The sequence below is a fragment of the Myotis yumanensis genome, unplaced genomic scaffold, assembly GCF_028538775.1.
Source record: "Myotis yumanensis isolate MYYU_CA2020_CCGP unplaced genomic scaffold, mMyoYum1.0.hap1 SCAF_3, whole genome shotgun sequence".
Classification (NCBI taxonomy): Eukaryota; Metazoa; Chordata; class Mammalia; order Chiroptera; family Vespertilionidae; genus Myotis; species Myotis yumanensis.
Genome location: NW_027223754.1, coordinates 91,419,921 through 91,439,466, shown reverse-complemented (window position 1 = coordinate 91,439,466; position 19,546 = coordinate 91,419,921). Strand labels below are relative to the sequence as shown.

Sequence of the window (19,546 nt, the reverse complement as noted above, 5' to 3'; positions counted from 1 at the left end):
TGGCCCACTGCGAGCTCTATTCTAAGCAGTTGTCTCATCTAAGATCATCTTGCTGGGGCAATTTCAGATCTGTTACAACCCCAAGAATGTTTACAGAAACTCTAGCAAGTGTAAGAATCCCACATGGCTCCTAGGCTACTATCCTAGGTAAGCTTTAAGTTTCATAGGAATTCAATCAAGTTGATTGGGATTGGAGCTCATGGAAAGAATGGGATGTAAATAAGGAATAACAAGCCCTCATAATGTTGCATTCTTTCTTCCTAGAGGATGGAAATCTCTACTTAACACCAGTGGCTTCAAGTGCAAACAAGACTTTCATTGTTGGAAGACGTGAACTTGATAAAGGTATTAATGCCAAGATATTTCATTTAGCTTTTCAGTTCATGGGTGGAGAGAGAGGAGGGGAAAACAGTGTCCTGCCACCAGTCAAGCTAAGAAAAGTTGGCCCCAATCTCCTTTTCCTTCTTCCTGTAACAGTATGGAGCTTCCTCCTCTCACTGTCATATTGAGAAAGCAGGGGGGCTGCACAGAAAGCCGCTTCTCCCACCCACCTGCAAAAACTTAAAACTTGCTTTTGAACTTCTTTATGGCCTGGCCACTCTGTAGCTTCCTCCAGTCAAAAGATCTGAAGGAACCTCAGCTGTCCCTATTTCACATCTGATTTTCTACTACCACCCAGCACTACCGGCCTTCCCCCTCCTGCCAGCATCCACCTCCATTTCCATTCCGCAGAAACTTGACTCATTTGCCAGTTACTTAAACTGAGTCCATGTATTTCAGTTATCACCAGTCTCATTTTTTACAATAAAATAATTTAAGAAATTAGAATAAGGAAACTTCCAGGAACACACCCTCATGTTAGAGGCCCAGCCCAGATACAGGCTCACGGCCCAGTAGGAGCAGTAACAGATACAATGTGTATGTGACACCGACTACTTCAACTGCCACTTAGTGTGATTATATCTTGGAACAGCCTTCCACTTACCTAACCACACCAACCAGTCTAAGTTTAACTAGCATCATCATTGTCAGGTCAGCTCAAACATGGAGAAACAATAGCCAGGGCAAAGTCCTTGTGTGTGGCTGGTTCACAGGTCAAGAAATAATCCTAGATACACATCCTGATTCTTCCTTGCTCTCTGGTCATAGCAGGGCTTAGATACTGTCCAAGGAAGGAATTTTATACCTCTCCCATAAGCTCCACCCGTGGAATCTGCTAAGAAAACCTTCCTTCTGTGTCGCTTCCTCTTATCAAGTGATGTAAAACTTGGAAACTGTTCTCAATAAGTGACATTGTATGCATGATTTTATGTATATGCAAATGGGCTATGAAAGGAGCCTGCTAGTTTGAGTTCTGGCAACACAATCACCGTGTTTTTCTGCATTTGGACTCTATAAGCAGTTTTCAAAGTGATCTGTGCATGAGCCAGGGTCTGGGAGTAGATGGTTTTCATCAGTTCTACAATCTACTCTGGGCTTCTAACATGTCTCTTAAAGGAAGGATTACATTGCTGGAAGATGGGGAAGAACGTGAAGGCTGAACTGATCTTCTGGTGTCTAAACAGATAAACACGAGAATAACCTATTTCCTTGTTGCTACTCCAACTCATTTGGACATGTACTTGCATGGTGAGAGAAGTTAGGAGACTGGTCTTCGTCCTGGTTTAAAAAGCACTTTAATCATCATTTATCTAATCCTAGCTCATTGCTCAGGACATTTTGTGAAAACAGCAAATATATAAAACCTCCCATTAGCAGCCACTTAAAAGCAACGCTCCTCCTTCAGAAAGGTGTGTGGTGGTGACAGGAGCACATGTGGCCTTGGAAAGCCATTCCTTTCCACACCACCCAGTGCCTGCTCAGTGACTTCCCAGCCAGGTCCCTCCTGACTTACCCTTTATGTGCTTTTACCTCACCACGGTCTGTTCTGACATGAGTCTTAACTGCCCAGTAATTATGGCACCAGATAGTGGTTTCAGACTTTCCAAGGATGAAGTACCTACACTCTAGGGCAGGGGTCCTCAAATTTTTTAAACAGGGACCAGTTCACTGTCCCTCAGACTGTTGGAGGGCCGGACTATAGTTTAAAAAAAAACTATGAACAAATTCCTATGCACACTGCACACATCTTATTTTGAAGTAAAAAAACAAAACGGGAACAAATACAATATTTGTATTTGCATGTGGCCCGCGGGCCGTAGTTTGAGGACCCCTGCTCTAGGGTTATTATTAGGGTTTTACTTATTCTTAACTCTAGGGGGCTATTGTCTGATCAGAGACTGTTCCCCCGCCCTCCAAAGAAAAGACCAGATTTGAATAAACCATGGCACTGTGGCTTAAAAGATTTAACTCAAATGATAGCAAAACACTTTTTAATCCCAACAAAGAGCTTATTCTGCACAATTAGGAAAGAAAGACACCAAACCATTTAAACACAATGTATGTACATTTATGGCTTTATACAATAATAGCAAAGATTGTTCTTGTGTAAGTATATCAGCATCATCAGGCACTTCTCAGAATATTGGAACAGGAACATGGAATCTGCACTGTTACTAAACTCAAGTAGCAAAACGCAGGAGAGCATGACTACGTCCCGACAGGACTCACATGGCCACACTGCCAGGCTGGGCACCACCCTCGAGGAGGAGGCCAAGAGTCACACCCAGCTGCTTTGTTTGCATAAACCACATTGCGTTTTTCTACTGAATGATTACTCCCAAACTAAAATCAAAAGAGAAACTGCTCATTTAAAAGTCAGTTATAAATTAAGAACTCTTAAGAGCTGAATGTAAAAATTTCGTGGGGATAAGTAGCATGTACCCAGTAGCTGAGCAAGTCTAAATGTATACCTTTGGAGAACTGTTTCCATTTCAAGTGTCTTCTCTTCTTGGGATGTCCCACTGATTCACTGCTTGCTGGGATTGAACATTTGCTAATTAATTTAGACTGTCAGTTTGTCAAAGCGAACTTTCCATGTAATGTGTCTATTACCTAAATATATTCCATACGCCTATATTACAGAAACAATACTTTATATTTAAAATTATCTGAATAGCTCTATAATACAATATGCTTTTAATAACAGTACAAACCAAGGAAAATAAACAAGGCTGCATAGGTGATATCATTTGCACATTTCACAAAGCAATCATGTACAATAACTGATAGACTAATTACTCTTGAAAGTCAGTATTCGTACAGAAAAAGAATCACCAGAGGTCACATAATGTTTTCAAAATAGACGAGGTGCCTTTCACTGGAGTTCATTGTACCCCAGAGAGCTAGCTACCAAGGATTCATGTCAGAATTCCAACATAAAGAAAAATTTGAAAGGAAAAAAAAGATATTTACACAGACGTGGGAGGAAGAAACATCTTTTTTTAAAGTCACACTGTGAAGCAATAAGATGCTAATAGTGACGTTAGCGGTCGCTGTCATTGAGGCTCCTGTGTAATGTCATGGGAGGAGAAGTGGTAGCAGTGGTAACAGAAACACGAGTACTCTGCACCAACAAGTTCTGTTCCATATGTAGGAGGCAGTACTGAGAGGAACTAGGATATCTGAAACCAGACATATTTTGGAGTGTCCAACAATGAAGATGGTTAGAGAGGTGGTTGTTTAATGAATTTCCAAAATAGTAGAAGTTACAGTGGGAAGCTTATCATAGAGCTGGCCTCCTATAGGAAATCTATCAGGGACACTTATATTCTTGTTAAACATGTAGGAAAAAACAAGCCAACAGAGATGCAAATCACAGACAAGACAAAGCAAATGTGATTTGGGCTAAGTACAAAGAAATCAGAACCTTCTCCAGCAGGCAAGAGGAACATTTTTGTTCAGCTGTTCATTTTATTTTGCTGACTTCAGGCATCCACATGTCTTGAAAATACCAACACTGTAAGTGAGACACAAAGCCAACTGACTTGGTCTGTCAGTTATAGGTAATTGGAAAATACTAAAATCTAATGATCAGAATTATAGTTTAGGTTGCTAAAGGCTAAAGAAATCCTTATCTTATGCAAAGGCCTTTTAAAAGAATTCAAATATATAACTTATATCTGGTTTGTTGATTTTCAAATTAATTGCCCCAGTTTTTAAACAGGTTCTTTTCCATTTGGTAGCCATCTGTACTCACGAACACAAAGCATTCTACAAATCACTGAAGTCACATTTCAAAATCCCCCACTTTGACTTACTCTCTCCATAGTGTGCTATGTAATCTGCAAGACAAAGGGAAAGAATCATGAAGTGTTAACATACGCCTTCAAGGCAGAACTATAAACCAACCTCCACCTCCTACCTAGACCAACACAGAAGCACAGAATTATGAGGGGAAACATTTGTTGAAGCTCTGCTTAAAATGGCTGTAGGTTAAAAGCCCCAGTTTGAGAAAGGAGTACTGTGTTAGATGCAGATCTCCCTTTCTGACCTACAAACATTACAAGGTCTCCTAGTAGTAACTGCCACGATAGGCAGACAGGTATCTATTAGAAGACTCAATGCTATGCAGTACGCTTAGTTCACAGAGTAATAGCAGATGTAATTTCTTTAAAATACGTACATAAAAACATATCAAGTTCTCCTAAACATGAAATGTAAAATGTCTTTAAACTGTGCATCACTCTCCTGCCAAAATAGGGCCAGAAACATTGAGTATGCAAGTACTAATTACAATGATTTGAAGATTAGTCAGAAATATCACCAAGCAGCATCCCAAAGTGTACAAACCAGTTAAGCACGTACAAAATTAGTACTAATCCAGTTAGAATACAAAATGAAAATTATTGATGCTATCTCAAATATCTGGAATTCTACAAATTTACAAGTATACTGTAATAAAGTAGACTCTAGGTTTAAGAAAACATTACAGTTCAATATCTATTCCAAAAATGATCTCAAGTCCCAACAATAACATCAAAAATCATTTATCTGGAAATTAGAACCATTTATATGTTTGTACAAATTTGCAAATAACAAAATAAACCAAAAAAAAAATAGAAAAGACCTGTACAAGGCTGGTGTTTACTCTTTTTTTTCAAAAGAGTTTGACAAGTCCATTAATTCAGCAGATTGATGACAGATTACTGGTTCTCATGGGAATTATGTGGCAAAATGAACAGGTTCAAAGCTGTTCAATGAAGGTGCAGAATGGAGAGTTTGGTTCTCTGTGATTCATCAGTCCAGCGGAACACAGGTAGTACAAACAAAAGTTTAACTTATCAAGGACAGGAGACCATCACAGTATTACAAAAAGAGTATAAACTTTCCTTGGACCAAATGGATATTTAAAAAAACAAAACACACACAAATACAATTCTGTAGCTACTGCTTATATACAAAACTTGAAAGCACACCAGGATCCGAAAGTCTTTTCTGCAGTTATATGGTGTAGTGAGTTTGGCACTTGATTGTAATGAAATTTCCAATGGCACAGTCCTTATCTACAGCAGCACATAACCTGCAAACGTTGGGCAAACATCCTGTACAGGAAAAGTGTCTTTGCTGCCAAGTCTGACGAAAGAAAAATAAAATAAAAAAGGTTTTTGGTGTGTTTTTTTTTAATCAAGAAAATGAAAAGATGGGATGAAGGACATCTTTGGACTTCTTCTTAGTTCTTGCTGTCAGACAATCTGAAGTACTTTTAAGTGTAGCCTAAGGAAAAAACAAACACACACAAATTAAAAAATATCCAAATTAAAATCAATGCAACTTAACATGTTGGAGTGACAGACATACTGGGGGGAGGGGAAATAGCTAGAGCTTTCTCAAACAGCTCTGAAATCATTCAATGGGGGAAATTCCACTTAAAAAGCCCTTCAGCATTTGATTTATATTAAATGTATTCATTTATTGAAGAGCTACTAAAACGATGCAGCCATCTAACTGTTAAAATCTTTACAACAGTTACAGGAAGGTTCCGTATTTAAACTCAAAAGGAAAATTTGTAAGCTATAAAAAGGGTGAAGAATGAATAATAAAAGATACCTCTCTGCAAGAGGTAGCTAGTTGACCTTTAGAAAGTCTTAACCATGGAAGATAGATGGCAAGTTATAGTATTCCTCTCTTTTAAGTTCTGTTTGCAGGTCTTTTGATAGTGGGGTAATCTTACCTGCTCAATAACTTACTCTTAGCCTGACACCCAGCTATGTGTTGTCGTCTTGACACTATGTGGGAAGCTTTGGTTGGGCAACACATTGTCAAAATTAAAATCCAAAGTATCTCCATCCATGAGGTCGTTCCGAATGATGGATTCCATGTCACAGTCCAATCGCTCAATAAACATGCCGTCCAAGTCACTCGGGAGCTTCTCCTGGTGGAGAATGCCCATCCTGCCATAGCCGTTGCAGCTGCTCATGGAAGAGTAGCCCCCAAGGGCGTTCATCTGCATGGGGTGAGGCAGAGGCACTTGTAAAGCTGTCTTCACTGGGGCCAAGCGGTTCATGCCCGAGGTGTGGGGCATGGTGTTTACTGCGTGGGGCAAGGCACGCCCATTAACTACAGACGTTGGCTGAGCATGTCCAGGGTGGGAATGGGAGCTGGGATTCATCATTTTGTTATGAGATGCCTGGCTGCCATAGCTTGGCATGACCGGATTAGGGCCCATCAACACATTCTGGCCCAGGACCCTACTGTTAGGTTGAGCCACCCCAGGATCAACTGGTGCCATAATGTCATTATGGGGAGGAGAGTCAGAAGTAAGTAACTCCTTCAAGAGTCCTGGTGCACAATTATACTGATTCATACCTCCATAGCTTGATTTATTGTCCTGAAGTGTTTGCATTGACATCTGGGGCAAGGGGCTCATGCTGGATTGGCCATAGGTATATTTTTGGTAGTTTGGACTGGGTGAATTCAAGCTGGTGTTTGGCGGTGCAAACGAATAGCATGGTGTCTGTTGCATCATGGCACCAGGTGAAGATTGGGTTGAAACAGTTAATGACGGTGGTGATGACAGGAGGTTGAGATTATCCAAAAGGTTTTCCATGTTTTCGGGATTGCTTATCTCTGACAGACTGGGCAGAGTAGAAGCCATCTTTGCAGCGGAGGGTGGGTACACCATTGAATGCACATCGCCATCTCCAAGATCATCCTGTTCGGTCATAATGGGAGAAAGTCTCCCACTAATAGTACTAGCATTTGAGCTAGTTCGAGGGCGAAATGTGTTCCAGTTATCAAAGTCGTCATTGCTGTGAGAGCCAGGGCTGGCAGGCCACTTGGAGAATTGAGACCCTGGGCTGTCCCCGGCACCCTCTGGACCAGACTGGAGGGATGCTTTTTTCTTGGCGGCTCGGCCTCGGCTCTTGGAAAATTTACTGTTGTTGTCCATAGATGCAGCTCTTCTCCTGGGGGATTTTCCACTCTTGCCTCCTTCTGGGTTGAGCATCCACCAAGAACTTTTTCCAGTTCCTTCATTTTGCACACGGATGAACTTGCTGTGCAGGGACAGATTATGACGAATTGAATTCTGTAAAGTAAAAACATCATGTTAGAAATACAGTACTTCTCCAACCACATGGAAATACAGATTTCAACCCATACGGTCAGAGTGGTTCTGAACCCCACTATAAAAGAGCTCAAACTGTAGGAGAAAAATATTATCTTATCTTAAAAATAAAATCTGTATCTTAATGAGGGAACAAAATTAAATACTCATTATTATAAATACCTTCTTTTATATAAGTATATTTTATAGGGAAATTACCGAAACTGGTTTTAAAACCACTTACATTTTGTTTATAATCAGTGGTATGCAAATAGTACTTCTTAACAAAGTGCTATAAAAATTCTTTACACTCTATTATCCCTAAAACTACTGCCAATTCCATAAGGTTGCACATATGTCATTTACTTAAAGTGAGAAGTTTTGCATTACTGGGCCTACATGATTATGGAAAAGAAATAAATGAAGCAGCATATATTCTTAGTCAAGAATTAAAACCCTGAAAACTCTAAGACTTAGATTCATTTAAGCCAGAAATAACCATTAGGCAAATACAGGTGAATATAAGAAAAAAAATGGTCACTTTTTTATAAATTTTAGAAAGCTGAGCTGCCCTCCATCCCCTGAAGAAAAATTTAAATTCAAGTGTTATTTGCCACCCCCTTCTCCCCAAAATAACCAGTAGTATGCATCAACTAATCCAAGGACACTGCATCAGAAGTTATGCTCTATCCAAAAAGAAAACCCGGGAAAGGAGGAAGGCATGGAGAGTACAAACAGCTTGAGATTTCAACCTGCTAGGGACAGCTCCATGACTGAACTGTGCCACCTGAACCCCTAGGACAATTTGTAGAGAGAAATCAACCTTTTTTGAACATTTAGGTGGCTCTGCTACTTACTGGCTACATAACCGCATGAAATCCCTTGGCCCTTCTCTCTCTATATAAAACCCTAATATGCAAATAGATCGAATGGTGGAGCAACCGAACAACCCATCACTATGACATGTGCTGACCACCAAGGGGGTGTGCACAGAACATGGCGGGCATCGGCTGCAGCAGGATGGTGGAGCAGGTGAGCGGGGGCACCAGACCAAGGCGGGGCGACGTCACTGTCATTGGGGATCGCTGTCACTGGTGCGAGCCTCTGGTGACTACTGAAAATTCTTTGCTCCTGCGCACAGTGGTCCAGCCAGGTGCTCGCACCTGCTGCCGGCGCTGGCCCTACTTGCACCTGCTGCCGGTCCCAATCACTCGACACCATCAGCAACTGCGAGTGTGAGCAGTGGCTGCTTGCACCTGCAGCCGGCTCTGGAGCTGCAGGCAGACAGGGGACCGGGGACACGGTGGGAGGGGCCAGGCGGGAGCATGGAGGATGGGCTGAGACCTGTCCCTGTGCCCAACGCAGCCTCAAAACCCACTGTTCCTTTCAAGGTGCACAAATTCATGCACTGGGCCCCTAGTGGTATATAAAATGCTCAGGGGTGTCTGGTATACAGTAATAGTCACCAAGAAGAATGTATTAGATCCCATCTTTGAGGACACAAGTTTTCATCAGGCTAAGCTCTATTTCCTTCCTCTTATTCACTAGGGTGTGAGTAGGAGGTATTACAAACACAAATCCACAACTTCAAACACACAGTGAAGGGAGCTGGAGACAGTCTTAAGTTACAGTAAAAGAAGCAAAGCCGGGCTGCAAACAAGGAAGCTCCAATTTGACTCCCCTACTGGGCCTACTTTTCCTTTTCCATATGTGCCAGCATCCAGAGAGCTCCTGGGACATATGGAAAAGGAAAAGTGGGCTCCTAAACCAGAGGACTTAGACTTAAATCTTTTTGTTCCCTGCACAGGACAGGGCACAAAGTAAACTCTCCCTACCTGCTCATTGAGCAGTGTCTGTCATCAAGACCCCAATCCCAAGTCCAGGAACAAGATTCTCCCAAGTATCCTAGAACTTTGGGAGCAGGGTTGAGCACATGACCCAGCTGACTGAGCTCCCTGGACCCATCATCCCTTTCCTTGATCATGAAAAGACCCTGGCTGGATTTGTGGTCACCCCAGGATGCAGCCACAATGCCCACATCCTCATGCCATTGACATGCCAATCATTGCACCAGAACGAAGGCAGGACAAGGCTGGAGCTCCAACACAAACCACAGCTCAACTTTTTTTCTCATTGAAAGAAGGTAGAAAACAAAATAAGGAAAATTTTTTTCACTTTCTTAAAGGAGATTTAAAAGTCTGAGTGAGTCCTTAGCAGGTTTGGCTCAATGGATAGAGCGTTGGCCTGTGGACTGAAAGGTCCCAGGTTTGATTCCAGTCAAGGGCATTTGCCCAGGTTGTGGGCTCGATTCCCAGTAGGGGGTGTGCAGGAGGCAGCCAATCAATGATTCTCCCTCATCATTGATATTTCTACCTCTCTCTCCCTCTTCCTTCATCTATGAAATCAATAAAAATATATTAAAAAAAAAAAAGTCAGAGTGAGGCCCAACAGTCGGGGCCAAGAAATCCACATTTCAGAATGCCCTCTGACCCTCTGTACTACATTCCACCCAAGGGCTGCAACACAGAAGCTATGTGACAAGCCCTTCTGCCAGGGCACACTGAGAGTGTGGGTCAGAAATGGCCCTGAACAGGGTCTTCAGCCTGGATGGTGGGCAGGTGTGTCAAGTGAATGACAGGGAGCATTCTTTGTTCCCAAGACTTTCCTCTTCCTTTCCAACTATGGATCTGTCCCCAAACTCAATACTTTCTAAAAGAGGCCAAGTACTATGTTTCCCAAGAACTATGTTTCCCATTTCACTCCCATGACACTCCTTATGGGAAGGTCTTACACATACACACATGCTCCCACAGCCACAGCCTTATCTGCTGGGCCAACCAACACCAGCAAACCAAGTTCCAAATTCCTCCTTAAAGAAGCAAGCCTGTCCCTGGGGTAGACCAGAATGGAGTCAAGTACTCTGACCCTGTGACATGTTCTATATTGTCAAAGTCTGGACATTTGCATAATATTCCATCATGGCTATCTTGTTCTACACAACAGTCACATACATAAGCTACAATGAAGAAATCTCTAGAGAAAAGGAAGCTTGTCACATTTAGTTAATGATAAAGGGGGAAGATCTTCCTAAATAGTAACTTCCTGGCTGTCTTCGCTGACTGGCAAGGAGAGTGAGGAAGTGGGGAGGGGGATAGCCCTGCAGCTCCACAACATTTATAATTAGATCAGATCATTTGCAACTGCAATTGGGGGGCCTTTTTTTTTTTTTTAAGAGGACTGCAGAATACATGATGATGAAATCTTAAAAAAATTTTCAGGAAGCATTCACTAATTCAGATGGGACATACATTAACTCACTAATTAGACTTACAAAAAAAGGTCCCACAGCAATCCCTTACTTATCAAAACATTATGCTACATACTTTTCTAAGAGGACATTTGAGGTCGCTCTTTGAGTAACGGAGCTGTCTCCTAACTTTGCCAACAATTAAAAAAAATTTTTCCGAACAGGAAAAGGTTTTCTGTGCAGGACTTGTTACATAAATTCCTGTTTTTCACATAGCCAGCAGGACATTAAAGAAGCTATGATTTCCAGGGGGATAAGGTTGGGGGTGTTGAATAGGTAAATCTTGTAAAAACTGTGTTGCTATTTAATGATGTTATGTCTGCAAGTCTCTGCCGGACATGGCCAAGGCCAGAGGAAAGTGTAGTTCATCCATGGAGCCATGAAGCAGAACCACATGCACTGTCAGTGCTCTGAGATAGTCAATTCTTGAACTATGACAACTATTTTGTAAGGAAAAAGGCAGGGTGTAAGGACAAAAAACTCATGCACTGCAAACCACTTACCCAAATCCTGAGTTTCTGCATAAAACCATTGAAGAAAAAGGCAAGTCAGCCTATTTCCTCTCCACTAGCTGTATTTCTCTGCCGCCACAGGTTTCTGATAATGCAGAGCTTTCTTTTCTCTGAACATATCTCCCTCTGCAAACTGCTCCCTGACTCTATCCTGCCATCTGCATACCTGGCCCTCCAAGCAGTGCACTACATTCTTCTTGGGAAGCCTGACCCAATAAACTCAATGGATCACGTGGTGAAGGGGTATCGTGGACAAGATATGCACTTGCTTGTTCAACCTGCTCTGCTGGCTATTTCTAAGTCTCAGGTGTTTGGTTTTATGTGCTCTATAGACTGGATTCCAAGCTCCTTAAAGGGCACAGGGCTAAAGTTTATTTTTATTTCCTAATCTCAAATCCCCTAATATGCCCTACACACAAGATACAGTCAATAGTTATTGTTTATTTACACCCCCAAAACATTACAAGGAAGTGTAGTCTAACAAACCTTTTATCCATCTATCCATGTACCAGTTCATACCAGTTAACATGTACTGGGACCTATTTTCTGCTGCGTGCAGCAAAGGACAAAAGAAAGAATCAGACACAGATTCTGCCCTCTAGGTTTTATGATCTACCTAGCGAAAGAAGAAGTCCACCTAAATGCACACTAAGGACAGAAATCGATGCACAAAAAGGACTGTTCAGGAGCATCGACTTTTTCCCATCAGAGGTCACCCCCCACCTATGCCCACCCCTACCAACTTAGGTCTCAGCCCAAGCATCCCTTCTTTCCAGAAGCATTTCCTGATAACCCCACCCATCATGCAGCTCTCTAACACAGGACCTTGTTTACTCACCATAATCATGATTCTGCTATGCCTGGTCCCTTGGGGGCATGTCTGGCTCCCCACTATACTGTAAGCTGCATGAGCTCAGGGTCTGTCTTCATGTTACACTGTATTCTCACAGCTCCATCACCAAGAAGGCACTCAAGTATCTGTTGAATGGATTAACAGTTCCTACATTTACAGGGCTATTGTGAAGATTAAATGAGATAACACATGTTAAGTGCTTACCTCAATCAAAATTAGCTGATGGCATCTATAAAATAACATGTCTACATTTTAGAGACTTATCTAGATTATAAACATCAGTCTCATTTCTTTAATCATATCTTGCACTGTTTCTACTAACATGAGGTTTTACATGTTAGTTACTAGAAAAATAGACCAGTTTGCAGCTAAGAGTTAAGATATTCACTAGATAGTGTCTCGGATGTTAATGTAGTACTTCAGATACTAAAGCTCATCTGTAAACACACTTGCTGGTCAGGTCATCAGAATTCTTTTTAAAGTACTGCTGCCTAGTCTTGTGTGTGAGCATCACATACAGCTGTGGGCTCTCTGAATGCAGCCAGTGTGTGACAAGGAAGTGGCTGGTATCAGAGCAGGGCTACTTGAACATCTGGCATCTCTGTGGAGAATGGTTACAACTGAGCTCTGCTGGTTCACCACCTGCCTGGCTAAAGAATATGGCCCCTAGAGACCCTAAGGAAACAGGATAGGAACTGCCCCTTCCCCCACCCCCATCCTCTTAGCACCACCACTATCTAAAGCAATAATCAGCCAGCCATTAAGGTGTTAAGCAGAAATCTTTATACCTTTCATTTACTTGTTTTTTATCTCATTTTTAAAAATTTGTATTTGCAAATGTGTTATATAATATACACGATATACTGCTATAGTATAAATGAATAAATGTAGTATCAAAAGGATATACAATTTTTACAAACACATTTAAGACCACTAGGCTTATTAGAAGAGACTTCCAGTAGACTAGACACTCCAACAAAGAAAACCAAGGGGACAGAACTAGTCCTAGAGTCAAGTCTAGCAAACTCTTTGGCGCCCCAGTCCTGGGTTGTAGAAATGTTCTGGTCCGGCCCTGGGTTTGCACCTCTCGTCTCCTCCCCTGCCCTGACACTTATTACCCAGGGCTTCCCTGGATGCTGACCCTCCTGAATCATATCTTTTTTTAAAAAATATATTTTATTGATTTTTTACAGAGAGGAGGGGAGAGGGATAGAGAGTTAGAAACACTGATGAGAGAGAAACATCGGTCAGCTGCATCCTGCACACCCCCTACTGGGGATGTGCCCACAACCAAGGTACATGCCCTTGACCGGAATCAAACCTGGGACCCTTGAGTGTGCAGGCTGACGCTCTATTCACTGAGCCAAACCGGTGGGCTGAATCGTATATTTTGACCTGAGCTGCAGCTAGGGATCCATCTAGCCTGCCCATCGCTGTATGTGGAGACCACCACCTCTCAGCCATGGGTCTTCCCATCACTGCTGTGCTCCACTTTTCTTTCTGCTTAGCAGTACTAAGACTTCTCTGGTTTCTGTGTTTAACCAAACTAAAACAATACCAGCACTGACTCTAAACACAACCTGCTCATGAAACCCGGGTCTTCATACTTTATATCTGTATTACCTTATAGATTTTACAAATTGCTTTCAACACACCATCTCTTTCCATCCTTGAGGGGTACCATATAAAGCAGGTATTATTGCCCCAGTTTCAGGAAAGGGAAAACTGAGGGTCAAAAAATGAACTGCCCAGCTAGAACTCAGACCAAGGTTTTAAGACTTTGGTTAAGAAGACTGAGGTTACATGTGTGCATCTTATGGGAGGGGAAATAATTCTGTTTACAAATACTAGTTTACAAAACTTGTTTTCTGCCTCTATGGGTAATAAATTTTAAAAACATAACTTGCTTTTAATTCTAGTGGTTACTCTTTGTGGGCAGCAGCTGAAGTGTGAATTTCAGATATGCACATAGCCCTGGGGAAAGTTTGTATAAAGAGGTTGTGGGAACCCACAAAGAAAATGGAAAGGTCCTCAGAGTCCACCACAGCCTAGAGCTGCCCATGACCCTGAGAGGGGGTAGGTATGAGCAACACTCATCAAGCCAAACAAAAGAATTTCCAAGACACTGGGATACATAGTAAATGAATTTGAAGTTCTAGAAATTCTTTCAAAATGCTAGCTAAACTAGATTTTTCCATAAACATTTTATCTAATTTCTGTGAACTTTGTCAGTGTGTGTGATTGTTTTGTGTACTCCTGATGTGAACTTTACTCCCTCCTCCTGCTTCCTCTCTTTCACACCATCTCTTCCTGAACTTCTACAAGTGAAAACAAACTAAGGAGAAAGTAGGAATAATCTCTACTCAACAGTTCCCATTAGAGTTGCTAATAAAACAACTTTGCAAAATAATCCATTTTGCTTGCAAACAAAGAAAAGGTCACATTTTGCCAATAGTTTTTACAAGTGATGTCAATGGATGTACATTATCAATAGACAACATATAAATTCAACTTTAAAAAGTGTTGTAAGATCTGCTGTAAATAGCTAACCTACAAGCTTACACATTAGGCCCGACATTCAGCTTTCCTTTCTTAAGGTTGATTTCATTTCCCAGAAACCTGTCCTTCTTGCCTAAACATTAATGATCCCAAAGGCCGGTCACACACCCTACTAATACTGAGGATTCAGGCTCCTCCAGTATCCCAGGGCTGTAGACAGGGGTCTTGCAGCCTCATAACACTTTTGAGCTGGAGGTCATCTGGCCTAACACCCTCATTTTATATTAGGAAAGACAGAATTCAGGAAGATGAAAATGCAGATGAAAAGCTTATGTGTGTTCATTTACAAAAAAAGCAGAACCGAATGGGGCTTTCTTCCTAGAAGAATATAAAACAAGAATTAAGAACATGCAATGTCACCCTAACTGGTTTGGCTCAGTGGATAGAGCATCAGCCTGAGGACTGAAAGGTCCCAGGTTCAATTCCAGACAAGGGCATGTACCCAGTAGGAGGTGTGCAAGAGGCAGCTGATTGATGTTTCTCTCTCATCAATGTTTCTAACTCTCTACCCACCTCCCTTCCTTTCTGTAAAAAAAAATCAATAAAATATATTTTTTTTAAAAAAGAACATGCAATGTCCCTCCCCCTACCAAACCAATTCTTAGCTATAGATTCTCAAACAGGTAAAGATACACACTTACCCTAAAAAGCTTTCTCTCTGACTCAGATCATTCCAAACGGAAGGAAAATACGACTACATTAAAGTAGCTTCTACTTAAAATAAAAACAACCAACCATGTGGGAGATTATGCACTACATAAATACCAAGAAGACAAATGTAAACACTCTTAAGTGCCATGAAACTTTTTGTCTGGGGGAGGGGCATAGAAAGGTGGAAGCCAAGGTCAGACTGATTTCAGAGTCACTCTGAGTAAATTACCTGTTCTCACTCAGCCTGAGTCTTGACATCTGTAAACCAGAAATGAGTGTTACAAGGGATTGCTAGGGACTGATAGGCATAATATACATGGAAAGTGCCCATCACCTGGAACAAAGCTGAGGAAATAAAGGTTGGTTATTTACTGATAGACAGTTAAGGGGTATATAAACAGGAATTTTTAAGCCACCATGAATGGTTACAACTTGAATAAACATCATTCCTCACAAGCTTCCTGCTTAACAGGCAGCTAGCCTCCTCAGGCTTGTTTTATGTCCTCCTAAATGAGCTGAAATCCTTCTTTTACACAAAAATTGTTTTCTCCTCTTAAGAAGATATTAAATTTAAAAATTTGATCATTTAACTAGTGTGTTCTATTAACTTTTTGGGTGACCTATGCAAGAATATATGTATGTCCAAAAAGGAGATACACCAACTGACTGATGACAGATTATATTCAAAATGGCAATTATTATTAGAACTAGAGGCCCAATGCATGAAATTCGTGCAAGGGGCTTGGCCCTCACAACCCCAGCTTCGTCTGGAAGTACTTCCAGTCTAATTAGCATATTAGGCTTTTATTATTATAGATCAGTGATGGCAAACCTATGACACCTCTGACATGCGAACTCATTTTTTTGGTTGATTTTTCTTTGTTAAATGGCATTTAAATATATAAAATAAATATCAAAAATATAAATCTTTGTTTTACTATGGTTGCAAATATCAAAAAATTTCTATATGTGACACGGCACCAGAGTTAAGTTAGAGTTTTTCAAAATGCTGACACGCTGAGCTCAAAAGGTTCGCCATCACTGTTATAGATGATACTTTTGATACTCTTTCTCATTTCTTCTCACACACTAGTTACCCACCACCCTTTACTTCACAAAGAACAATCCCCAAGAGGTAGGGGATTTCAAGAACATATTGGTAAAGAGATGAGTTACAAGTGAATGACTGCAGTATTAGAAAACAAACACATAGCACAGGAGGGGCAGAGAGAAAACTACAGTCCTGCCAGAGAGAAAACAGACAATGCTCCACAGTTTGATCTTTAATAAGCTCTCAGCTTAGTCAAAAGCCTAAATATTTCAGAGTCACAAATTAGCCAGTAACCTCATATATATAGAATTTAAGAAAAAATCCTAAAGTATAGAACCAAAAATTATCTTCATGATATTAAATCTCAAGCTTTTGCTTCTCAGAAGGTCATAATTAAAAATAACAGTGATTTCCCTTGCTGTGTTCCATAGGAAAATCCCATTTCAAAGAAAGGTACCATTTCATGAAGGGAAGGGCAAATCCTTTAATTTTCAGAATGTGAAACTGGAAGTCTTTCCTATACCATTTATTGCCATGTGCTTTTTACACTATCAGAAATCAGGAACCCTAAAAGACAAAACCCAGAAACAAACCAGGTGAGGTTGAAAACTTAGATATAAGCATCTTTCCTTCTTCCAGGTCATGAGTCACTTATCTTAATCACTTTCCTTCTACAACCTCCATAGAAGTTGCTAATGTCACCTAGCCTGCGTGGCTCAGTGTTTGAACATTGACCTATAAACCAGGTCATAGTTTGATTCCCAGTCAGGGCACATGCCTGGGTTGTGAGCTCAATCCCCAAGTAGGGGGCGTGTGCAGGAGGCAGCCAATCAATGATTATCTCTCATCATTGATGTTTCTATCTCTCTCCCTCAACCTTCCTCTCTGAAATCAATAATATATACTGTATGAGTCAACGAAAAGTTCTCATGAATATAAATTCAAAGGCAAGAATACTGAAACTTAGATTAAAATTTTTAGAATAATATCCTACCTATAGGATGTACTATCTAGAATTGTGTTTTTTTTTAATATATTTTATTGATTTCTTACAGAGAGGAAGGGAGAGGGATAGAGAGTTAGAAACATCGATGAGAGAGAAACATCGATCAGCTGCCTCCTGCACACTCCCTAATGGGTATGTGCCTGCAACCAAGGTACATGCCCTTGACCAAAATCGAACCTGGGACCCTTGAATCTGCAGGCCCACACTCTATCCATTGAGCCAAACCGGTTAGGGCTAGAATTGTTTTTTATCCTAAATATGTTCGCTGTCTGGAAAACCTGGAGAAAATGAATCTACCAAACTCATAATCTATTTACCAAGAACTGTTACTCTTAGTAAATAGAATTTAAAAGTACAAATTCTAGGTTTATGTGTGTGTTTTTCTGTTTTGGGACTCAGATACAATAAATCCAGATTACAAAAAGAACAACAAATTGCAATGAAAATACAACACTCTAAATTACATATTATTTGCAATGTAGTTTTCTTAGTTGTACAGAATCTTGAAACCAGTTTATCCTGGTTTGTACTTCTGGCTAAGGAGCCTAATGAAACAATGATTTGTGATTAGTTAGTATACATTGTTTTGGGACAACCTCCCAAAAATTCTTAAGAGCTGGTCCCCATGTCAAATAGCTAGAAAAATTCATTTGCCAACCCAAACCACCATAATAAAGCAAATATCGCAATAAAGTGAATCACAACAACTTTTTGCTTCCCAGTGCATATAAAAGTTAAAAATTACATTTACATTATACTATTAAGTGTGAAATAGCATTAGGTCTTCCATATGTGTCCACCCTAAACCTACACCTCCCTACTATCTAAGACCGTCTGTATCTGAGGCCTACACTTAACTTCACAAGCACCATTTGTCCACAGGCTCTCACAACACTATGGTGCTATGCTTATTTTAAGACTCCCAAGTTTCCTCCCCAATGTAAACACTGTGAGCAGCATTTTCACTGTTTGAAAACTCTGCATCAACTGAACAGGAAAGGAGCCTGAGAAGTGCTCCCTCACCCCTCTGTTGTCACTGACACTCTACCAGAAGGAAGCATATTTATGCTAGTGTTGCCCACCAGGACTTGCAGCCCAAGTCAGGTCTCTAGTCAAGACCTAAGCCACCCTGGGAGAATGTGCTTCATGCCAAAATCATTCCTGGGCTCAGAGGATGCTGGGAGGAATTGGCCCTGAAACCAGATTTAGATGACCTGGGTATATTCCACTACGAATCCTTTGGGTTCCATTATTTTTTAGCTCAGCCCCAGGGCTAGGCTAGTCTATATTCCAGAGAGAAGAGACAAAGTCAGAATAAAAAGGATCCTCACTTGAGTGATTAGCAAATCTTACCATCTGGAATATTTTCTTTGTATTAAACTTTTTACTCTAATGCTGTAGTTTGAATTCATGCCTTCTTTGGAAACATCAACAATAGTGTAGCCAAGAATTAAAAGTACAAGACTATGTTTATAAATCCCCAAAGACAATAACTTCACAGCTACTTTTGATAGTTATGAATATCATTATAAATGCATTGGTTGCACACAAACACATTTGTTGTTTTGGGTTAAAAAAAAAACAGAGAAATTTGTACAGTTAGCTCTATCTTAAATTTTTAGAGGGAAACTAGCAAAGGAAGGATGAATAAATTATTAAATAAACCATTTCTTAGGATTCAAACCAATACAAAGTTAGACATTCTCACTCAAGCCCATCGTTAGTGGCGGTGCACATTCAATTCCTTTCGTGCTCACTGTTGTCAGTGTTATCACTCTGACTTTACTCCAAAAGGGAACTGTGAACAGCAACCACTGTGGCTGGATTCTTGCAAGCAGCACAGATGTTCTGTATCTCTTCCAAACTACTACATTCGAGGATATGCTGAACCACAGCTACAATTTTTACCACAATATGTGTATTAGTATATTCCCAGGTGCCTTTTCTCCAATTTCTTAATATTATACATCTGTCAATATACTTCAGTATTAAGGGTCCTCCCAAAAGTCAAGGGCCTATATTCTGTCCAAGTTAGGTCATTTATTCAATTTTCGAATCTGAGCAAGTTAAATGATGTCTGCCTTATCACCATAACCCAAAGAAGCATTGTGAAGATTAAAT

General features: G+C 40.7%; 1 protein-coding gene across 2 annotated transcripts in view; it reads right to left on the bottom strand.

The window, feature by feature from the left end:
* Positions 1–2,355: 2,355 nt before the first annotated feature.
* Positions 2,356–19,546, bottom strand: part of FOXO1 (forkhead box O1) — a 113,358-nt gene continuing 96,167 nt past the window's right edge. Inside the window, exons 2-3 of one of the 2 annotated variants that reach the window (XM_070409134.1) lie at positions 6,129–7,468; positions 2,356–5,655 (exon numbers count right to left, since the gene is read on the bottom strand). In XM_070409134.1, the coding sequence (XP_070265235.1) occupies positions 6,131–7,468 (1,338 nt within the window). In that variant the 3' untranslated portion in view covers positions 2,356–5,655; positions 6,129–6,130. Of the gene's footprint in view, positions 5,656–6,112; positions 7,469–19,546 lie in introns of both variants that reach the window. The other variant, XM_070409132.1, reaches the window with a different exon arrangement.